The sequence below is a fragment of the Rhipicephalus microplus genome, chromosome 1 (genome assembly GCF_043290135.1).
Source record: "Rhipicephalus microplus isolate Deutch F79 chromosome 1, USDA_Rmic, whole genome shotgun sequence".
NCBI lineage: Eukaryota > Metazoa > Arthropoda > Arachnida > Ixodida > Ixodidae > Rhipicephalus > Rhipicephalus microplus.
In genome coordinates this window covers 161365639-161377886 of record NC_134700.1, presented here as the reverse complement: position 1 = coordinate 161377886, position 12248 = coordinate 161365639, and the positions used below count along the sequence as shown (strand labels likewise).

Here is a 12248-nt window from a genome sequence, read left to right as displayed (position 1 = left end):
GATGTTAGGAGAAGTTCGTAAATATTTACTTGCGAATTCCACCGTATGCCTAGCACGCGAAACCCGCCTGACCATTAGAAATCATGATGTATGAATAAATAACGGCTACGGCGTTTATAACAAAATAATGAAACTTCACCATTAAGCACTTCTTCGCCACTAAACACGAACCCTCTTTTCCGTGAGCTACAAGTTCTGCACTTGTATCCACGAAGTGGATACAAGTGCAACCACGTATCTGCAACCACGTATCCACGAAGTGGTGATTTTGTGGCAAGAACGACACAAAGAACAGTATGACAGTCTACACGTCCACTGAACCGTGAGGCAATTTGTAAGCGGCCCCCTAGAAGGCAGAGTGTGGGCTTCCTGTCGTTGACCACCTCGCGACTAGCATTCCTAACATTTGCGGTTGCGCTCTGTTTTAAGTGCTGAAGCGGGTTCTCTTCGCGATGGCCATGAACGAGTTTGCTGAACATCGCCGCAAGCTTTAAAGAATGCGCGCTGAAACACACGTGGCACGAGAGAGAAAGGAAGAAAGAAACACCGAACTCAGAAGGGAGTACATTGTACCGGTTCGAATTTGTTGTTTTCTTCGCACCACTTCTTGAATCGCTTCAATGCACAATCTCGTTCAACAATAAGTTCTGCTAGGTTGCCTTCGGAAAGCTGCCGGCTTTAGCGTGATGATAAGTGCGAGTTGTGTGGCATTCGACTTTCTCTCGATGTCCATTGTTGCCTGAAAAGTCAAATCTCGGCAATTTCGTGGAGTAAGGTGGGGGGAAGGGGGATATGGGACTTCGTTGAGCTGCACTCCCGTAGTGGCACAAAGAATACCGGGTTTTTCACATGCTTGGTGTCGTGGGAGAGAACAATAAGGCAGTACACTTAACCCCAAAAATAGTTTTGTTCGGTTCTTTATGTAAGAAAGTGATGAAAATCATAATCTAAGAAAGCAGATGAGCTAGAAACAGTGAGCCAGCACGTACATCACGGCCAGTCGCGATCACTGCAGACTGCATCATGGCAGAAAGTCCGTAGCTAACGTTAGTACGGTCTACAGCCACTGGTGCAAGTACATTATCCTTAAAAAGTACCTTGGTCACCCTTACTTGTGACGAGCTAAACATGTTGTTTTAAGACTTTAGGTTCTCTCTAAATACATTCTTAATGAAAATGCAAGATCACATTCACAGACAGCGCTTGCCTGTGTCGCATCTTTTGTGTATCTCTGTGTCGTACTTCATAATCCCAATCACATCTCAGTAAATATTGTCCGAGTGACAGATAACAGCTTTGCCGTGCAAGGACATTTTATATTGTTCTATAATATTGTTTTATATTATATGTGGTGTCGTACAGCTTGAATGCTGCTGTGTAGGAGAGTACAAAGAGTGAGACAGGCAGATGTGATCCGTGGACATTGTACATTTATTTACACAGCATTCTTGCACAACGAGCGAAGATAGAGCATTTGGGGTAGAGAGAAGCTTTAGGCGAAAACGGAAAACCTGGAGAGATGAGACGTCACAAATAGCAAACAGGTGCAGAAGCAGAAACAGCGTAGATAGGAAGCGAGCACATTTAAGAAAACGTCGTCGTCTTGACATGGGCGAGCGCACGTAAGGTCTTCAGTTCTTTGGGGCTTTCTTACATATTTTTTTGGTTTACATATATGCTGAAGGAACAAGGGTAAGTGAAGAACTATAGCCACAAGCCACAGGAGCTGCACTGAAAGGCAACGTATGAAAGAGTTAATTAGTAAGATGACTTGGGAACAGGCAGTTAACACAACACTATTGAATGCATCGCACACCAAACGATATGCTGTTCGTGAAGCGACACTAAGCTCATTTAAAAACATAAACCAAATGTTGAGACCGTGATTTACGCTGGATTTTAAAAATCCAGGCTGATGGTAATTCGCAGTAGACGACAATCCAAAGTCAAAAGGTAGAGCCGAGGATTTATGAAGGCGTAATACCACTTGTATCGTTCCTTTGCCATTTCTTATAGACGGATGAATAATTTGTCTGATGACCATGATGCACGTATGGTCAGATATCAAAGTTGCTGGATCAGAGCACTGGGAGATTTGGAACAAATTCGTGATTTACAGCACAAGAAGGAGCACACCGGGAAAAATTTATGGCGATAACGCACCCTTCTTTTCCGTACCCTGGTCTTTTTGTGAGCCATAAATTTATATATGAACTGCTACTGGTTGCCGCGAAAGCGACAAGCTGAATGTTTATGTAAAGTAGAGAGCGTAAATACAAGTTTGAGGCTATCATAAGGCTCTTCACACGGAGGCAGGGCTGGTTGCTCGGAATACGAAGAAACTGCTATATTCATAGTACTACTTCTTGAACAACAGCCATCGCTAATTTAACGTTAATTATTTTTTACGCGAATAATATAGAAGTTCTGAGTGAGTGAAGCTACGCATAAGAGGTCACGCTATGCGCACTACGAAATCACAGACATGTAGTGGAGTATCTATGTTTTTTTTTTCTTTACTGAACGATGCGCTGTGGTGGTGAAAAGCCATAAGCCACTCACTGCCTTACATCCAGCTCTCGTGAAAATGTTAGGCTAGTATGAGGGCTGACCTCCCCTATGACCCTCACCTACCAATTGACCTACTATTTCCCTCAGTTAAATGTTCATTGGAGTGTAACGAAGCTATGCAAGACTACCCTTATCTTTGTGTACATGAATTAAGGATACAATGTGCTCTTCCTCTGCCCTGCGGTTCTGTCGTGCCTCGGTGGGCTGGTTACTTTAAACGATATATGTATTAGACTGTATGTCACGCTATCGATACGATGCATATGACCAGTCCTAGCTGGAGCTCGAATGAAATAATTATTTGATTGAATTGTGAGCCTGTAGGTGCATGTCAAGCACAGCTACGTATCACAGCTACGTTTTCTAGCACAGCTACGTATAAGAATAAATGGACACACAGCAAGACTGAATTACTCACGAAAAGGATGGCGCACGAGAGAAGAACATCGGAGGGAGACGTGGAAGCACTAGAAAAACGAGGACAACATCCTAGCCGTAGTATCCATAGCCTCCGTAGCCACCGTATCCTCCGTATCCACCATATCCGCCATATCCACCGTATCCTCGGTATCCTCCGTATCCGCCATATCCACCGTGTCCGTAGGCGGGCACCGTCTTTCCGTGGGCCGAATGATAGGGAGCGGCGGCCGGCAGGCTGCTCTTGGTTCCGGGCTCGTTGGTCTTCACCATGGCTCGGAAGCCCCACTTGTCGGCCACGTAGTGCACCTGCCTGTGGCGGCCGTCGATGTCGCCCAGGTAGTACGAGCCGTGCACGGGACCGTACGCCGCGCCGGTCTCGTGGCGGCCGTTCACGGCGCCGTAGCCGTTGACGATGTCGTAGCCGAAACTGTAGTGGCCGTGGTCCTGAGAATACGAGAGCAGATGAAGAAGTGCAGTGTTTAGTTAGCTTAATCTCACCAACTTTTTTTGTCTATGCGACAATTTCAATTCAGTAATCAAGAATGCGTGCTCTTAGAGCAGGTTGGTGAATACAATTGGAACATTACTGTTGGGAATCGTTGTATTAAGATGGAACATCGAAATAAATGCCCTCGGTGAATATGGCGTAGCGGTGCTCCATTTAGGTTTGTTAGTTTGACCCCCGACCACTGCGACCACTTTCCTATGATTGTAGAATGCAAGAGCGATTGTGTGTCGCTGTTTAGGTGAGCGTTGAAGAGCTTTCTGGGAGTCGAAATTCACCCGGAGCCCTCCGCTATACGCCGTTGTTTTTAGCCAACAGTATGAGAATTCGGCACGCTATAGTACCCACCATTTATTTCTTTATAATATCTTGAAATTAGAGTTCGCTAAAATAGCGGTTGTTCGCGAACTTGTATGTTTTCACACCAAAAATGAGAAACTGTTTAGGTCTGCCAGTGCAAAAACACTCACCGCACTTTTTGGACATTGAAAGTTTGACACAGAAACCTGGACTACGGAAACTCTTCACAAAAGAAGAAGTTGCTATGAACTGCTTGCAAATGACGATAATAATGTGGTGCAATAACTACGCACATTCTGTTTCCTGTACGTTCTGCTGGAACCTCCGTGATGACCGTAGCCGCCGTGTCCTCCCGCCAGAGCCACGGTCGAGACGACCAACAACAGAGTCACCTGCGATGTGTTTCAGTATTGGTAAGTGGCCCAAACGGGCTGATGCCACTTAAGCCCTGGCGCTACTTCCGACTGGAGTCGAATGCCCCTAAACACGCCATGGTATTCAAAGTTATGCTAGCACAGAAAGGTAACAAAAATTACAACGTCCCCATCAATAATGCCGTTTTTCTTTTCGAGGTGGCTTCACACGTCGACAAACAAGAAGGAGCTGGTCTTGAAGTCAACGTCATTATACAACATAGGATCACAGGATTGTATTTTTTGAAGATAGACCGCTAACTGTCAGTCATCGCCGTTATAGAATGAAAATATCGCTTTAAATGTACAACCAGCCCGGCTTACTACGGTTTGATAATCTATCATGCCGGCGTAAGCCTTCAGCCGCACGCGTAAACAGTGATCTCTTAATTGGGCTAAACTTGGCCATTTCAGCCATTACATAAGCCCTAAACTACGAACAATTGCCCTGACGCGTCGTGGTAAAGAAGCTAGGTAAGCAAGCACCCCAGTCCAGGCCGTCAGTAGCTGTGGAAATCTGGTGAGATGGGTGTTTAAGACTAACGGTAAACCAGTGTCGCTTTCGTTGCACTGAAGACTACGCACCGCGTCACCTTAAGTGGTCGGAAACCATGCTGTGCTGGCTACATCGACACCGAGACGATCGCACGGAAAACAGCTTACTTGTCATACCAACATCAAAAAAGTTCAGCGTAGATTAAGGGATGGCGGTGAGATCATTGACAGCGGCCGGCACAAGTCGTGCCGTTTCTTGCACCGGAACTTACCTGAGCGATCATATTCTGGCAGCTATGGGTGCTGAGTCTACACTGACCCTCTCGATGGAGGTTTTCCCCCTTTTATAGAGCCGTTTCGAAGCGCATAACGTGTTTCTGTGCTTTTTTCTTTTGTTGTTACAGGACCCACAAAGCGCTTTCACCTGCTATTACACGAACTCGAAGAAACGGGCGTGCACCTTGCCTTGTTTTCAAAAAAAGAAAGGACCAGTTTGCAGCCGGGTCAGCGGAGCTCACCTATGAGAAAAATGCGGCACCCCCCCCTTCCCCTCCCACTTTCAAACTTCACAGGGCTTTCTACACGTACGCATGTCTCGCGTTTGTTCGAGAGTACGTGTCAACCACGCGAAAGGTGCCACTTGAACGACGACCTTGGCTCTGCAGCGACCGGATCTCAAACTCTCACTCCGAAATAAGAGCCCTCCCTTGCTTCTTGCATAGTCCATGCACCGGTCCTACTCGCGATTCGTGCTCCGTTAATAATAACTCGGCGGCCCACTCAGTGACCACGCTAGCTCCGCACGGATTCCCATCTGTTCTTTTTTGTTGTTGTTGTTGAACACGACGGCGTAGTGGAGGACACTTCGTGCTTTATAGGAAGAACTCACGAGAGGTCATGTTCCACTGTTCTCGAACAGGTAACAAAACGCCGTGACGCCAATATTGGCGTGCAAGTCCAAGACGAGGGTACTCCGCATTTGGGTGCCGAAGCATGCAACCCAATTTCATACTAATTTCCACTCAAATAAATCTTTCGATGCATTTTCTAGCAGAATTCGCACCTTTAGAGTGTGTCTTAGACAAAAAAAAAATTCGACAGAACCCACGTACCTTGGGAATCGATGTTATCTAACGCATGCGGTTAAAAGGTGACAGTGTTGTAATCATTCTTTTTACGGAGCGAAACGTTACAAAGTGGCGCTAAATACATGCACACATTCAGGCATCAGACGTACGTTAAACAGCTGGATATATTTATACAGACAATTGTTTACAGTTACGTAATGATGCCAACAGCAACATAGATATTACCGTCACGAGAAGTGGTAAGTTCATATGATGCACTGTTGCTCGCAAGGATGGTAGCCCTGGACTGCTACATAAATCAACTTCGGCGGATGGTACCTAACTCCAATTGGCGTTAACCCGACCGGACGGCTGTATCATAGGAGTACACATGCAATGTTTATAAAACTGGAAAGGCGACTGTTCAACCACATTTGACATCGCATAAAGATCAGTGTCTGTTTTAAAAGTACAGGTTTTTCCGCTCACTTTAATTCAAGCGCAAGCTAAATTGATCTAGGCACCAGTCAATTTAATACAGCCGCCACTGAAATTATTCCAACCGCCAGCCAATTCAATGCAGACGCGAGCGAATTTAATCTTGACTACATCACAACTTCAAAGTGGCGCAGAATTTTTAGGAACGCGTGGAGTGAACTTTAAGGAAGTATTATCAAGATGTATAGAATAAACAATGAATGAGTCACTAGTAATCAAGTCATTTGACCGAGTCTTAGGTGTCGCGTTCTTGCCTTTTCAAAGGCGTTTCGTTCGATATGCATGACGGCAGGTTAAGACAGTGCGTGTGTGGGTGATATGCGTTATGACGTCACCTGAGTCACTAGTGATCAAGTCATTGGCATGGGCATAAAGTTATTACCGTGTGAACGGCGTTTCCTTTGATATGCATGTCGAAGGTGTGAATTGTGCGCACGCGGGTGATAGGCGTGATGAAGTCGCGCAAGTCACACTGTGTCACTAGTGACTCATTCATTGTTTATTCTACACATATTGATAATAGTTTCGCTTAAATTCACTACAATTTCACTCCACGCATTCCCGAAAATTCTGGGTCGCTTTGAATTCGCGATGTAGTCATTATTAAATTCACTGGTGTCTGGATTAAATCGGCTGGCAGTTGGATTAATTTCAGTGGCACTTGGATTAACGTGACTAGCACTTGGAATAATTTGAGTGGCGGGTGGATTAAAATAACTGGCGCCTAGATTAATTTAGCTGGCGCTTGAATAGAATTGAGCGGGAAAACGTGTAGTTCCGGTACGTGGCGTGGCTCTGTCATAGAATACTTGATAGCCGCTCGGAATGTTGGAGTTTGATTCCTGCCGAGACCCCGACATTAATTCTTTCCATTCGCCGGACCAACGTTGCCAATGTCAGCTTTTTTTCCTAATGCTCATGAGTTAAAATTACGCATGTCTGTTCTCGCCATTCCTGTGCAGTCAATCAAACTGTCAATCACCTGTAGCACATATGCGGCTGCATGCATGTGCGACTCTTTTCGCGAAAAGGGTTTGACGATGTACGAGCGGTGTTGTGACGTTATTCACGTTACTGTCATTGAGTCATATTCGTTAAACCATCTTGCTCCCTTACTAATTTTCGCTTCACCCATGTTAAGAGTGTGATCACGAGAGCACCCAGACCAACGTAGATAGATAGATAGATAGATAGATAGATAGATAGATAGATAGATAGATAGATAGATAGATAGATAGATAGATAGATAGATAGATAGATAGATAGATAGATAGATAGATAGATAGATAGATAGATAGATAGATAGATAGATAGATAGATAGATAGATAGATAGATAGATAGATAGATAGATCGATAGATAGATAGATAGATAGATAGATAGATAGATAGATAGATAGATAGATAGATAGATAGATAGATAGATAGATAGATAGATAGATAGATAGATAGATAGATAGATAGATAGATAGATAGATAGATAGATAGATAGATAGATAGATAGATAGATAGATAGATAGATAGATAGATAGATACTCAAAGTGTGTGCAGTACCCAAAGCAATGCTTCTCGTTTAAGATTCACCCAGCTCTTTGTGGGTGAATTTCATTCAGGCTAGCTCATTTCTGTGCTTTTTTTCTTCATTCTTTGCGGTAGGTTGTATCGCGGCTCTTTATCAAGCTCGCCTTGTTAAGCTTTCAGGCGGTAGTGTAGTTTATTACCATCTTGATAATCTCACTGCATCTACACACAAGTTTACAAAAAAATGGCAGCATATCCACGGAGTGAATGATGGAGAGTGGGGCGAAGCATTCGTCCGTCCATGCGTCCGTCTGTGTGACCGTCCATGCGTCTGTTTGTGCGCCCGTCCCTGCGTTCTTTCGTGCATCCGCCCCTGCGTCCGTTCATGCGTCCATCCATGCATCTGTTTGTGTGTCCGTTCGTTCATCTATTCAACACTCCAAGTCCCACCATCTCGCATCTTTTTATCATATATTCCGCATATAGAAGCACCGCCATCCAGCGGACATTCCAAGGACTAAACGAGAGGTGGCACACGCACACTTTCTTACGGCCTGCGCTTTGGCTCCACTTCCCACCTTTAACCACCTCGAGTTCATGGTATATTCTAGTTCACTGTATTCATGGCACTGCGACCAAACGCTCGCTAAACCTTTCGAAAACCAAGGAGGTTACGCCCAGCGAGTATAACGTAGCAACCTTTCCCTGTCAGATAGGGCTCAATTTACATGCCAATGGCTGCTAATCAGAAATGAGAGACAGGAGAATTCGGCTTTTACTTTCTTACGGCTTGCGCTTCGTATCTACTCATTTTTAACCACCTTGAGTTCATTCATGGGATATACAAGTTCATTGTATTCATGGCACTGCGGCTCAACGCTCGCTAAACCTTTCTAAAGCAAAGGAGGTTACACCCAGCGAGTATAATGTAGCATCCCTTTCTTGTCCGATAGTGCTCAATGTACATGCCAATGGCTGCTAATGGGGATCGCAGCGTGCGCGTTGACTAAAAGCCGAATGCCCATGTCTCTCATTCCCCATTAGCAGCCATTGGCATGTACATTGAGCACTATTTTTTATTGTTAAACAACGCACAGAAGAAATCTCTCACTGGCACCACCTTGGAGGTCAAGTGTTATACCTATTTCGGGTATGTGCCACTGGTGGTTACATACGAGGGACGCCCAAGCCACGCCATAAGGAGCGTCTTAGCGTCTCACGTCGTTGTTAGCGTCTCACGGCGTCTCTGGGCTGGCGGACGCCCGTCATGGCAAGCCAGCCCCCCAAGAAGGCGCTAGCCTTCGACGTAGTCGTCCCCGAGGGGACTAGTCCCGAAGACGTCGTTGACGCGACGTCTTCAATAGTAGGAATCGAAAAAGTATACTGCGTTCAGCACTTTGGAGGCCGGAACTACCAAGTTACCGTCAACAGTGAGGCCGCACTGGCCCAAATCGTAGACGCGTCGCACCTCATCATCCGAGGAGAGCGCGTCACCATCGTACCCCTGGGACCCCAAGTGACCGTCCTGTTCCTGCCGTGCCGCGTACCCAGCGAAGTCCTCGCACAAGCACTCTCTCCCTACGGGAAGGTGCTGCACATCACCAGAGGACTCATGGGATCGCGCCCAACCGTGACCACTGGGACGCGATACGTCCGCATGGAAATGAAGGCTTCGTCACCGGTGCCCAACTACCTCAAGGTCGCGGGCCATCGAGTAACCTGTGACTATAAAGGCATCCAGCGAGTGTGCCGTCGATGTGGAGACAGTGGGCACTTCCGCATGAACTGCACAGCTCCGTTTTGTGGAAGGTGCGGCGTTTATGGCCACGACGGGAAAGGCTGCTCGCTGCCGTGTCGCCGCTGTGGGGACCCGCATGCCACCGTGGCCTGCCCCATCAGGCCATCGTATTCCGAGGCGGCATCCAAGGATTTCCCTCCACTTCAACCAGGAACGCCATCTAAGAACAAGTGCGACGATTCGTCAACGCGAGCCGTGGTAACCGACCATGACCAAGGTGTGCCAATCGCGACGCTGCACCAGACGCCCACTGCGTCCCCAACGATTCCGGGCCTGGTACTCCCTCCAGGTACTGAAAACTTAAGTTCCCCGCGTCCCGTGGCCATTTCTGAGGAATCGCAGGCCAAGCCCTCGTCAGACGAAGCGCCTCGTGAGGACGGCGTCTCGGATGGGAATATTGCATCTGAGGCTCCTCGCGTTGCTGCTCTGTCGACAAGTTCAGGTGTCATCGAGGAGTCTACATCTCAAGACGACGACGCCTGCATTAACGAGGACTCCAACAGCACCGCGAGTGAGGCGCCCCTACAAATTGACGAAGACACCAGCCCCAGTGACTTAAGCCAGGACAGTGGAGACGTCTTTGTACCATCCTCGCTCAAAAACCCGGACACCAAACGCCACCGGATAACTACTCGTGACTTAGAAGCCCCCACCAGAGACAGAAGTCCCCTGCGGACTTCGACGCGATCCCGGAGGCCCCGAGCCTCCGGTGGATCGCCTGGCCGGAAAAAATGACTCAGCCACTTGCGGGGCATTGGCTCCCGCACCTGATAAAGGTACCCCTGCATTTGCGTGATTCTATACTATGTTTTCATTTTCCCCATGGCTCTTACTCTAAAAGTTATTACTTCTAACGTTCAAGGTTTCCGAAATCCACAAAAACAGGCTGAGGTATTGGCTTTTGCACGTTCAGTGCACTGTGATTTGCTGTTCCTGCAAGAAACAAATTTTTTCAAGCTTTCTGATGTACTCGCTTTCAAGCGCGCGTTCAATTTTGATTGTTTCTTTTCGTACGCCAGCACGCATTCGACTGGCGTCGGAGTCGTTATTTTTAACCGAGGTCTGTTACGTGACCATCATGTTTCCTTCGATGCCTTCGGACGCGTGCTGGCGTTCGACTGCACCTTTTTTTTTCGTTAAGAATAAGATTTGTTGCCGTGTATGCACCAGCGGCACGCGAGAACTCAAACGCGTTCTTCCAATCTCTTGATGCGTTCCTTTTAAATTCCCGACATGTGATACTTTTAGGGGATTTCAATTGTGTCCTAGACTCACGCGCAGACGTTCGAGGTCCGGGTCGCGGCCGGTCAAACTGGAATGCCAGAGAACTCGAACGTCTAGTGCAGCAATTGGCATTGAGTGACATTCATCAAATTGTGCATGGCAGTAATTATGCCTATACTTGGCGTCGAGCAGCGTCGAGCAGCCGAATTGATCGCGTGTATGCACCCCTAGTCTCATTACCTACGTTCACGACACCGGGGTAATGTCATTGCCACCGACACCGGTGTACATTAGCGACCATCGGCCGGTTATGTTATCTCTCCGCCTGCCAGCGGGGACGCCAACGGTTCACAGACCATGGCGTCTCGATTGCCGCGTCCTCCAGGACTCCCAGGCTACGGAGAAATTATCCCGAGCGTTACGCGCATCGCTTATTGGGGCCGATGTAGCTGATTGGGATCGCCTCAAAGAACAGTGGCGGCATCATTGCAGTGCGTCGGGCAGAGGACTTTGCACCCGTATGTCGAAAGATGCGTCATTGTTAATCCAGAAGATACGCATTGCCAATCGAGATCCCAGTCCTTCCACTGTAATGCGGGCATGGCAAGAGGAGCTCGTTGAACGGTACCAGCGTATTATGCGGGCTTCTTCACTCTCGGCTGCAGCTTGGCGCTGTAGACGTGCGCCCTGTGCGCACCCTGAGGTGCTAAGGTATGCACGCAGAGCTCTGCTTCGTCCTCCAGGCTCGCCTGCCCACTCGCTGAACTCCATCACCCCAGCTGCTGCGGGTACGCGCGACTTTCAGGAATTCACTCAACACTTTGAGTCAATAGCTAAATCTGGTGCTAATGTCTGTTACCCAGGATCCGTTTCTTCGCATCCTCTACTAACAGATTTACCTCATGATTCCAACATGTCAAATGACGTCCTCTTATCACCGCCATCTGATGACGAAATCAAAGGCGCATTAGACGCAATGAAAAAGGGATCGGCCCCAGGGCCTGACGGACTCCCTGCAGAGTTTTATGTACAGTTCTGGCCTATCATTGGTCCAACTATGTCACGCCTCATTCGCAAGTGTTTCCAAGATATTACGCTTCCAACTTCTTTCCACAAAGGCCGTATAACACTAGTTCCCAAGAAAGACCCAATGTCTACGCGACCAGAAGATTGGCGCCCTATTACCCTGCTCAATGTAGATTACAAGCTCTTGGCTAACATTTTGGTGCGCCGAATCAGTCCATTTCTTGCAACATTAATCGCTCCCCACCAGGTCTGTTCTGTTCCGGGCCGAGAAATACACACCCATACGTGGTTAACGCGTGACATCATTCAATACACCATTAGCCGATGTGCGCAAGGACTGTTGGTTTCATTAGATCAAGAGAAAGCTTTTGATTTCATAGAACATGGCTACATACTAAATGTCTTACATGCA

General features: G+C 47.3%; 1 protein-coding gene across 1 annotated transcript; it reads right to left on the bottom strand.

The window, feature by feature from the left end:
- Nucleotides 1–1410: 1410 nt before the first annotated feature.
- Nucleotides 1411–5031, bottom strand: LOC142768920 (adult-specific rigid cuticular protein 15.7-like). Its single transcript, XM_075871495.1, has 4 exons — nt 4977–5031; nt 4090–4188; nt 2990–3435; nt 1411–1731 (listed from the first exon to the last, which is right to left on the bottom strand). The coding sequence occupies exons 1-3, from the start codon at nt 4986–4988 to the stop codon at nt 3061–3063; spliced, it is 486 nt and encodes a 161-aa protein (XP_075727610.1). The 5' UTR covers nt 4989–5031; the 3' UTR covers nt 1411–1731; nt 2990–3060.
- Nucleotides 5032–12248: the final 7217 nt, after the last annotated feature.

Bases quoted from the DNA above. Each gene is read 5' to 3' on its own strand.
- LOC142768920 (XM_075871495.1), bottom strand. The intron at 3,436-4,089 runs GTGCGTAGTTAT...TCGTATTCTCAG, and splicing joins GAACGTACAGGAAACAGAAT to GACCACGGCCACTACAGTTT.